This window comes from Watersipora subatra, chromosome 6 (assembly GCF_963576615.1).
Source record: "Watersipora subatra chromosome 6, tzWatSuba1.1, whole genome shotgun sequence".
In the NCBI taxonomy this organism is placed as follows: Eukaryota; Metazoa; Bryozoa; class Gymnolaemata; order Cheilostomatida; family Watersiporidae; genus Watersipora; species Watersipora subatra.
The window spans coordinates 20,564,626-20,576,546 of record NC_088713.1 but is presented as its reverse complement, the minus strand read 5'-3'; the positions used below and the strand labels follow the sequence as shown (position 1 = coordinate 20,576,546).

Below are 11,921 nucleotides of genomic sequence, written 5' to 3'. Positions count from 1 at the left end.
ATTTATTTTATTCAATGATTAGTACATTTGTATAGCTGTATATGCACCTTTGTATAGGCCGCAGAACTCAGGACGGTGCTTTTTAACACCGCAGCAACTTTGCTGTTTCAAACGCACCAGTGTCGTTGGGCACCGTAAAGAGGCGCGCTAACCAGAGATGATGTGATTTTTGTGTAAAAACGATGAATAGGTTATGTATAGAGGCGGGTACTAACTGGAGATTCCCGTTAATGTGCCCTAGATACCTAGTAGCGAGTAATAGACCAAAAAGTACAGTACTCTATAAGGCGGACACTCAATCTCACAGACAGACTGCGATTGCCGTTTATATAGTAGATAAATCTGAAAATATTAAAATGTGGACTTGTATGTTGACGGTAAAAGAAATATAAAAAGACTTCGCCTCACTGTTCACTTCAATTTTTCACTATTATTATTTTACAGTCTCGCCTCGCGATATTGATTTGTTTTGGCGTTGGTTTTGTTTGACGAAAATGCTGTATAGAGTGGTATCGAAACCCATATTAATGATCTAATGCAACACCCCCTGGCAAAACAAATAGTACATTAACCTTAGTAATTATACTTACCTACAATCACTTCAGTGTATTTATTTAAATGGTAGTGATATGCAATAAATTGTAATGTTACTATGTACAGTACATACCGTATAGAGCTCTTACATAGGATACATACGTATAACATAAACTTTTAATTTAACTTAAATGGATTTAATTTCGTAAACATAGAATTAATGCTAAGATTTAGTGTGTTTTGTACTAAACTTTAATTTGGTCATTGTCTCAATCTTCATTACCTCTTTCCCATCCCAGCATTTGTCAATCTCTTCTCCAAGAGAGAGATATTTCTCTACTTTTTCTTTTCTTTTGCTGGCTATATTGTAGTCATTGGGTACTGCTATATCTATTATAGTAGCCCTCTTGTTTTCCTTTTCAACCATCACTATATCTGGTTGGTTTGCTAGGACATGCTTGTCAGTCCAAACGTAGAAGTCCCTGAGGATCTTAGCGCGGTCATTTTCATTGACCTTACCAGGAGCTTCCCACCAGTGTTGTGGTTTATTAAGGCCATACTCACCACATAAACTTCTAAACACAACACCTGCGACATGATTATGCCGCTCAGTGTATGCATTTACCTGTTAGCTGCTGGCATCCACTGATGATGGGTTGGATGGTCTCAGGTGCATCTTTGCACAGTCTGCATCTACGGTCATCTCTAGTGTGATAGATTTTTGTTTGAAGTTGCCTTGTTGGGAGCAATTGCTCCTGGGCTGCCATGAGTGTTGGTCATTAAGTTTTTTTTGTTCAGCCACATATATGTCTGGTGAAGATCGCCAACCTTAGATATTTGTGGGTGGTAAGCACCATGAAGAGGTTTCGTGTGCCAGTCAATTTCCTCATCATCAGGGCGAAGCTCCAATGTCGGAGCAGCTGGTTGAAATTCAGCTAGCAACTTATCTGAAGGGGCCATGGAGGCTGCATAGGCTTTGATGCTTTGTTTTTCCTCTTTCACTGTCTGCTGTACACTTTTGAGTCCCCTATCACCATCTTTCCTATCGATATACAATCTAGTAGTATCAGATTTTGGGTGAAGTGCTCCATGCATGGTCAGCAGTTTACGAGTTGCTATATCTGTTTCTTTGATGGCTTCCTCAGTCTACTTTATTATGCCTACTGGATATCTCATTAATGGCAGTGTGTAGGTATTTATTGCTATGACTTGATTCCTGGCATTGAGCTGGCTCTGTAGGACCAGTCGAAGGCGTTTCTTGTATTCAGTAATGGCTTTGTGACGTTTCTCGGCTTCGTGGCTGATGTTGCTTTGCAAAATTCCCAAGTACTTGTACCCTTCTTCTATATCTTTGGTGGTGCCATTTGGCATTCTTAGGCAACCTGTTAGCATAGAATGGTCTTTCTTAAGAATTAACTTTCCACATTTCTCAATACCGAAAGTCATTCCGATGTCCTTGCTGTATACCTGAGTAAGGTGTATTAGCGAATCAATGTCCCTTTCTTTGTTAGCGTACAGCTTGATGTTACCCATGTAAAAGAGGTGGTTTATCTTGGTCCCACTCTTAAACCGGTACCCATATTGAGTCTTCTCCAGCATATTGCTTAGAGGGTTTAGGAATATGCAAAAGAGCAGCGGTGATAAGGAGTCACCTTGATAGATGCCTCGCTTAATTTTTACACTCACCAGCCTTTTGCCATTAGCCTCCAGTTCTGTCTTTCATTTGGTCATTGACATCTTGATGAATGCCACAAGAGCAGGGTGAACATTGTACATAATGAGGCACTCAAGTATCCAACTATGAGGAATTGAGTCATAGGCCTTTTTGTAGTCAATCCAAACCATGGCAAGATTGATATGCCTTCTCCTGCTGTCTTAACAAACCGTCCGATCCACCAGTAACTGATGTTTTGCTCCTCCGGTGTTGCGCCCAATTCCTTTTTGAACACTAGTCATATAGTGACTCAAGTGCTCTTCCAGTTTGTCTGCAACTATTTCTGAGAGCCGTATCCTGGCGGTGGGCAAGCACGTTATTGGTCGATAGTTTTTGGGAATCGGCCCCTGCTTCGGATCTTTTATCAGAAGTACAGTTCGTCCTTTGGCGGACCATTCTGGATGGTTACCTTGTTCTATTAGGCATTCCATCTGCTTAGCCATTCTAGTGTGAATTGATGTCAATTTCTTCAACCAGAAGGCTTGAATCATGTCATGGTCAGGTGCTACCCAGTTCTTTATATGCTGCACTCTGCACTAGATGTCCACTTCGCAGATGGTGTCTTGTCTGAGCCACAATGTGTTAGTGGCTCTCTTTAAGCCTCTTCAGCCAACTTGCAGTGGTGTTATGAGTAGTCTCTTTCTCCCAGATGTACTTCTAGAACTTTGAGGTGCTGGATTGGGGAGGATCTGACATTGGCCTCTGCAGTTCACCTTTGAACTGGGAACATACTTTAGATGAATTATTGATGAACAGTTTGTTCATTCATTATCTCGCTCTTTGGTGTACCGCTTCAGTCATGCCGAGAGTGCTACTAGCTGCTGTTTGGCAGATTTTAGAGCTTCTATTGCGACTTCCCTTTTTGAACGCTCCGAACTGTGGTTTGATCTCTCACTGAGCCCACTAACTTTATATATATATATATATATATATATATATATATATATATATATATATATATATATATATATATATATATATATATATATATATATATATATATATATATATATATATATATATATATATATATATATATATATATATATATATATATATATATATATATATATATATATATATATATATATATATATATAAATAAATAAATTGTTTCCTCACCCTGGTTAACCCATATGGGTGGTACTTTTATGCTCTAACTCGGGTCTTCTACCAGAGACTTGGGAGTTTGAGCACTCGCCTCAAGATCTTAGCTGTTCCCAAAAGCGCACTTTTCTGCAACTCACCTGAGTTGATTGGTGTTGGTATCTCAGCAAGCCACATTTTATGCGCCAGTGTTATTGCGCCCAGTGCCCCAATGATTACTGGAATTACAGTTGTTCTTACATCTCAGCATTTTTCAATCTTTTCTCCAAGAGGGAAATATTTCTCTACCTTCTCTTTTTTTTTGCTGGCTATATTGTAGTCATTGTGTACTGTTATATCTATTATAGTAATTTTCTTGTTCTCCTTGTCCACCACCACTATATCTGGTTTGTTTGCTAGGACATGCTTGTCAGTTCGAATGTAGAAGTCCCAGAGAATCTTAGCGCAGTCATTTTCATTGACTTTACCAGGAGCCTCTCACCAGTGTTGTGGTTTATTAAGACCATATTCATCCCATAGACTTCTATACACAACACCTGCGACATGATTATGCCGCTCAGTGTATGCGTTTCCTGCTAACTGCTTGCATCCACTGATGATGTGTCGGATGGTCTCAGGCGCATATTTGCACAGTCTGCATCTAGGATCGTCTCTAGTGTGATAGTTTTTGGTTCGAAGTTGCCTTGTCGAGAGCACTTGCTCCTGGGCTGCCATGAGTAGAGACTCTGTATTGGCCTTTAGGTTTTCTTTGTTTAGCTACATATATGTCTGGTGAAGATCGCCAGCCTCAGATACTTGTCGATGGTAAGCACTAGGAAGAGGTTTGGTGTGCCCGTCAATTTCCTCATCATCAGGGCGAAGCTTCATTGTCAGAGCAGCCGATTGCAATTCAGCTAGCAACTTATCTGAAGTGGCCATGGAGGCTGCTTAAGCTTTGATGTTTTGTTTTTCCTCTTCCACTGTCTGCTGTACACTTTTGAGTCCCCTACCGCCATATTTCCTATCGAGATACAACTTAGTAGTATCAACTTTTGGGGGGAGTGCTCCATGCATGGTCCGCAGTTTACGAGTTGCTATATCTGTTCCCTTGATGGCTCCCTCAGTCCACTTTATTATGCTTTCTGGATATCTTATTACTGGCAGTGTGTAGGTATTTATTGCCATGATTTGATTCCTGGCATTAAACTGGCTCCGTAGGACCTGCGGAAGGCGTTTCTTGCATTTGGTAATGGCTTTGTGACGTACCTTGGCTTCGTGGTTGATGTTGCTTAGCATAATCCCTAAGAAGTTGTACCCATAGAGTTATCTCCCCCTAGAGTGATAACTACCCTAGCGTTTCCGGTGCCATCAAGGAGCGTTTAGGCCACGCCCATTTTTTGTGCTAGTCGCTCGTAGTGATTGACAGAACAATAACATCAGCCATGAGAATGATCATTAATTTGCACAGTTAAGATAGTAATTATTGCTCATATTAAAGAAATGATGATTATAGTTTATTACTCTAATATATGCTTATTACTTAAAGCAATTCAATACTTACATGACTTGCAAAGACACTGAATAGACAGTGTTAAGTAAGTGAGTTAATGCAATCAGTTACTCATAGATAAGATAGATGGTCATACTGGGGTTGTATTACATTAGTGTGATAGAAAGCTAATTGACTGCTATTAACCATGAGCTGTACTACCCGACGTTGCCCGAGTAATAAAGAAGTCTTTGGACAGAAAATTTATTTTTACATATTATAATATACTGTATACAACACTTACCATTCTAACTTTTAAACTGTATTCCCTGGTTGCAAAGTAGAACTGTAAATGTTAGGCAACTCGTTATGAACACCTGGGGGGTGGCAGCTCCCAACGGGGTTCGGGGCAGCACCCCGAAGCTCTAGACCTTTTAAGCATCAACAACCCTCAAAGTATGCATAAAGGCAATCAATTGTAAGCATCAAAATCTATATAAATATATTTTTTATGGTTCATAATAGGCAAAACGTTTTCTTTATTCAACGACCAATATAAAACTCATGACACTACAAATTTCTGTAAGGGACATTAACAGAACAAGAGCTATTACTTATTTATTGCAATAGCTCTAGTTCTGTCAATGTGTCGATGACACAAATATTTCATAACTGATTCTGTATCTCTTTCAACATCTTTACATATGTGAAATATTAGAAGATTATTTAGCCGAGCCTGCTCCATGGTGCTCCTCGATGTTTTGATTCGCTTCAATGCAGAAAAGGATCTCTCACTCACTACATTACTGGCAGTCAAAACCAATACTAGATTAGTGAGCCTGAAAATTAGTGAAAATGCAAGTTTGGGGTCTTCCCACCCCTTCTCCCCAATTAAAAGCAATAAAGTTCAGTTTATAAGTCTTAACAAAGTCTTACAAGATCACTCATTTGGCGAAATCACCACGGAGACATTAGTGGTAGAATGCTAGTAGCTAATAGATTAGTTATTGGAATTTCCAACCGGTCTTGGAATTTCCAACTTGGAAATTCCTTCACAGCTAGTAACAACCATTCTGCAGCAGTGTGAGCAGGTCATTCTCACATTCCTGGACCCTATGTTTTTGACTCAAAAGTGTGTAGCCGCTAAGCTAGAAGCATTGGTGTTCAAAAGCCTGATGGAGGATCAATCAGCCAGGCTTTTTACACACCAATGTGAGCTGGTTGAGATGGAATTGGAACATAGGCTCCAACTTGTGAGAATGGTAGCCAGCAAATATCTTGACATCACGATAAAGCACTACATCACAAAGCACAGCAGGCTGATTGTAGAGGGAGGGAAAGGGAAGGAAAGATCAGTTCTCTCACGACTGATAATTTATAAACACCAGTAATATATATATATGTATTGGGATGCAGTATCTGAGTATCTATCTACTGATTGCATTAACTCACTTAACACTGTCTATTCAGTGTCTTTGCAAGTCATGGAAGTATTGAATTGCTTTAAATAATAAGCATATATTAGAGTAATAAACTATAATCATCATCTCTTTAATATGAGCAATAATTACTATTTTAACTGTGCAAATTCATGATCATTCTCATGGCTGATGTTATTGTTCTGTCAATCACTACGAGTAACTAGCACAAAAAAGGGGCGTGGCCTAAACGCTCCTTGATGGCACCGGAAACGCTCGGGTTGTTGAATGCACAGTTATCACTCTAGGGGGAGATAACTCTATGGTTGTACCCTTCTTCTATACCTTTGATGGTACAATTTGGCATTATTAGGCCATCTGTGAGCATAGAATGGTCTTTCTTAAGAATTAGCCTTCCACATTTCTCAATGCCGAAGGTCATTCCGATGTCCTTGCTGTGTGCCTGAGTAAGGTGTATTAGCGAATCAAGATCTCTTTCTTTGTTAGCGTACAGCTTGATGTCATCTATGCAGAAGAGACATCAAGCTGTACGTCCAGCTTGATGTCATCCATGTAGAAGAGACATCAGGCTGTACGCGTATATATATATATAGCGTATATATGTATATAGCGTATATATAGCGTATATATATAGCGTATATATATATAGCGTATATATATAGCGTATATATATAGCGTATATATAGCGTATATATATAGCGTATATATATAGCGTATATATAGCATATATATATATAGCGTATATATATATATATATATAGCGTATATAGCATATAAATAGCGTATATATATAGATATATATATATATATTTATATATATATATACATGTATATATAATTACAACTAAGGTTCTACTATATTATAAGTTAATGCAGTAAAGTAATACTAAAGTAAAAGAGCTCTGCAAGAACTTGTAGCAAATTATACTACTACTTATGGAAAATAGTTGTATACTACTGAATAGATCCTATATCAAGTAGGTGACCTAATACTCAAATGATTTTACTTTGACATGCACATACTGTAATTCAGTAAATTCTCATTGCATTGAGACTCAGATGTTGGAGGTTTTTAGCACATGTGCCTTTCTGGAGTACTCTTCAAGAATCTAAAATTTGTTGAACAAAGGTTGATGATTTCACAGTGATATATTTTATCTTATCAGTGATACCTATTGAGCCTCAATTTGAATTAAACAGGGAAATGTGATTTGAGCCACAACTAAGTCTAAAAAATATCTCATTGCATGTCCATTTACTTTCTCAGTTGCTTGTCATTAATTGTTTGTTTATATTGCAATATATCTTTGTATAGTTTGATCTCAGGAACAAAATAATATTATAGCAATGTATAATAATTTATTGTAATACATTTCAATTTCTGAAACATTTGGAAATTTTATACTTGTTTATGTAGTGATGTGGCACATATTTGCTATTTGTTTGTGAAGCAGATAATAGTTGTTGATGCTATAATGCCAAACTATTGTCTACCAATCAATGAGACTAATTATATTTCTCTTCACTGAGCAAAACATTTTTGTTTTGATGAAATAAATAGCATGCAAAAAATGTTATCAAGCTTTCATATATCTGATGGTATGTAGATGTTTAATGTGTGTACACTGAGCTTTAATAAATAACAAAGAATACCAAAATGCAACTTCTCTTGCACAATTACACTCTAATACACTTAAAAAGTTGGTAAGTAAAACATTTTTTGTTACCTCTAATACTATTTTTGATTATTCATTTGTATTTACATCATTTATAATTCAAATCCATTACATGTTTAATTATCAGATATTTAAGTTTACAACGTTTTTGATTGGTACCCGCTTTAGGTCAGAGTGCCAACGAATAGAATTTTGGGTGGCTCCTTCGAAGATTGTGAGAAAAAGAATGTCTACAGAAGATATAAAGATAGAGGTCCGGTCAAATTATGGATCACACAATTGGGATACTGGGCCACCTCTTGCACAACTACAGCGTTGGTGTGTATCTTGTTGCTTGTTGCTGCATATATGTTATCTTGATAAATCAAAGGAAAACAACACATGAGATTTGAATTTAGAAAAAATTGTCAAAAAAAATATTATGAGCCTTCATACAACAGTGTTTGCAAGCATTCAAACATAAACACATTGTAGGTACATTGTCTCTCCTAACAGTGTCCAATTAATAAAAAGCTACCAAAGCCTATCAAGCTAGCAACAAAGAACATTTAGTTAACCGAAATACTATAGTAAAACATTTTTTTGCCAAAGTTGATTGATGGTTTTGTATTAAAAAACACTATTTCCAATTTGAAAAAAATTTATAATTTAAAAATTTAGCTTTAGCCGTTCGTCCAAGTAATGTTTCCTATTGTAAAGGAAATTTAATTTTCTTATGTATATTGAATATAATTCACTATCTCATGATGCAACATTTGTTTGGTTCAAAATGGCACATTCTTGTTAAGAGCTTTGTCTATGTATTCATTAAAAGGGCAAAAAATTAGAGCATTTAGAAACAATTATGCTTCTAGACAATGCTTTGAGTATTCATCCATTGGTTGGAAATAATTTATTAAGCATCATGGCATTACCATTTACTAGTATTATCATTTAAAAAGTATATTTAATGTGCATTGTTTTACAAATGTTGTACTTCAAATTAGTTTAAAACAGGACTCTTTTGAACTAATGCCAGCATTACAACTTTGAGGAAACCAGTTATGCAATTGGTAAGGAAGCTTGTTATAAGTAGTAAACCAAAGAACAGATTTTTTTCTCATGATATTTAAGACTGAGCTTCGGGCTGATTTGTCTGTTTTATTTAACAATTCAAACTTTTGCTTAATTTTTTTCGGATGGGTTGAAAAAACACTCGAATATTGTGTGATTTATTTTTAAAAATTTAATAAAATATGTATTCTATAAACATGCATGGTTTTAACTGAAATTTATTTCTATTAACAAAATCGTTTGTACATAAACATTATTTTACATATGTACTACTACAAAAAAACTACCACTATGTACAATTGTTTCCTCTATGAAATGCTTTGAAGTGTTCTTTTCGGTAGAGTCCAATGCCACAGCGTAGCTGTGGCATTGGACTCTACCGAAAGGAAGGGAAGAGTTACCATAACGATTACTTTTTTCTGTATATTGCAAGTCTTAAGAGCTTACATCATTTCAATTACTTGAATTATTTTTATACTGATCAGTCAAAAGATTGCTAACAATCGCAGGACCAAACAAGTTTTTATTCTGCCGTTTTCAATGTCGAGCCGTAAGTTGACTGGTTTTTACATCTTCCATTTTTTCAAAGGAGTCGTGACTTCTTTAGCTTTTAGCACAAGGCAATGCCTCTCTGGTAATTGTTTCATTATGTAATATATCGGCTAATATCTTGTTGGTGATATTTTAACTTTACTAGCGTTTATATCCTTTGTTTACTGTTACTTGGCGACAGCTTTATAAGCGTCTACCAAAAGCGACAGAAAAGTCGTTTCCTCCGCAACCGCTAAACGACATTTTGATCGTTTTCCCAGCCAAAGGGTTAAATGTGTGAAAGGTCAACAAACGCCCTGCTGTCGGTTTGGTCCAGCTGGAAAAAAGCCAGCAATCTGATATACTACATGTAGTTACTTATGCAGCTGTGCATGTTGCTACTTTTTTGCCTGCCTGACATCAGGATAAATGCTGAAGTATTTTTCTCAAATAAATTTTTTTCTATTTGTAATTTTTGGTAGGAATTCTATTATTACGTGCAAAAATATAAAATTAGTATTTTGGCAGGTAACCCCAATTGAAAAAAAAACTGTCGGTCATTCATGGTTAAATAAATAGCCAAATTTGTTTCTATCAGAGTCTGAATTCATGAAGGATCTTGGAACATCTTAAAATCACTCTGTGTTACAGAGTAATAGCCTAATCTTGCTTTGTTGTAACTCTTATTGTAGCTATGATCTCTTCATCTCATTTTCATGTATTATTCATTTTACAGTGGGAACATCTGGAAAGGAGAATGGCAAATTCCAAAACAAACTTGCACTCTTGAATACAAATACAAAATATCTGATGGAAAAAGCACTCACTGGGAACTACTGGTTGAAAATAACAATCGTTATGTGCATTTTGGTAAAGGTACGTCAACTCAATGATAGCTACAAGTAAGACTTGAATAATAACATAATAAATGGCATAATATAAGCTGTAACGTTCTATCACACAATATTAAATTGTGTTCCCAATAGCATCTACAAATCATTTTAAGCTAATCCATCGCTAAAGTAGATATTTTAATTACAATGAACTTCCACTAAGTTCTGTTAACTTAATACTTTTTAAAAATGGTGGTGTCAATGCTTCTTTGTTGAACTCCCGAACTTATTGTGCGTGTGCGATTGTAATGGGAAACATGTTGAGAAGTGTGATATAATTTTTGAAAATTTGAAGCTGATATCTTTTCTTTAGAGCTTACTACCAGCTAAAAATAACTAATTAATAGAAGAGAAATTTAGTGAAAAGAAAAGTATGTGCCCAGAGTTTCCCAAAATGCTAAGAATAAATGTATATTTAGCATGAATTTACTTAATGTTATAGCAAAAAATACAAAAAGAAATAAACAAGCACCTTTATTTAAATCTTAGTATGATAAACATTGTACAAGTTGATTAAAATGAATTTTATGTGCGAAATTACCCATGCAACGCAGGGTGTTCAGCTAGTTATATGGTATGAATGACTACTCAAGCCTTTATTGACAAATATATTAATGCTTTGAAATGCTTGTAAATTGCAACTAACAATGAAACCTCATCTTTCAAACTTACTCCTAATATTTAGAAAAAATTTAAAACTGTGATTCAATGCATTAGCAATGCATATGCATTAGCTATTAGTTTAGTGTTAAGTATTATTATTATAAAAATGCAATAGCAATTGCAGTTTTTTTTAAATTTATTATAAAATTTTTAAAGTTAGTAAAAAAAATATAAAAAATTACTTGACGATTAAAAATACATTTATCCAAGCAAATTATGGCATATTGACTGTCTGGTGTTTTAAGATTTTGAAAAATGCAGCCTCATGTATAGGAAAACGTTTTCAAGTTTGATGTTCTTTTAAAGAAATGGCGTTCAATCTAGATATAATTTAGCAGAAGTTGGATATAGTTTTGCAACCTAATTTAAAAAAAGAAAATGATGCTAAATAGTAATGGTTTCATACATAAATTGGTATAAGACAAAATTTGGATATAAAACATCACCAGCTCTATGTACAGCATTCGAAGATCAAACCATTCACCAAATTCTGCATTTCTTAAACTTAGTTGAGGATGTCAAGCTGTTTGACGGCGCCTTGCTATTGAAAAAACAAAGGCTCATGGAAAATTTGCCTGCTCTTGTGTTCTTTGCACAAGATGAGATGAAAGAACGACAGATTGGATATGAGGCCATGCTGCCTGATTGGATAAATGAAGTAGAGAATGGAGCCTCAGTGCAAAATTTGGTAAACTGGGTAGAAGCTGCAACTTCAAGACAAAAGCTTGTCCTGCGAGGATTTTTAGACAAACCGCAGTTGATCAACAAGGCGAATACTGCTATTTTTGAGGTACTAGTTGCTGAGTTGTAATTATTATTAAATAGAATGGGTTTTAATTCCTT

The 11,921-nt window shown here is 35.7% G+C and overlaps 1 protein-coding gene across 1 annotated transcript; it reads right to left on the bottom strand.

Annotated features, from left to right (window-relative positions):
* Positions 1-1,680: 1,680 nt before the first annotated feature.
* LOC137398108 (uncharacterized) lies at positions 1,681-2,133 on the bottom strand. Its single transcript, XM_068084216.1, has one exon. The coding sequence runs from the start codon at positions 2,131-2,133 to the stop codon at positions 1,681-1,683; it is 453 nt and encodes a 150-aa protein (XP_067940317.1).
* Between the last annotated feature and the right edge of the window lie 9,788 nt (positions 2,134-11,921).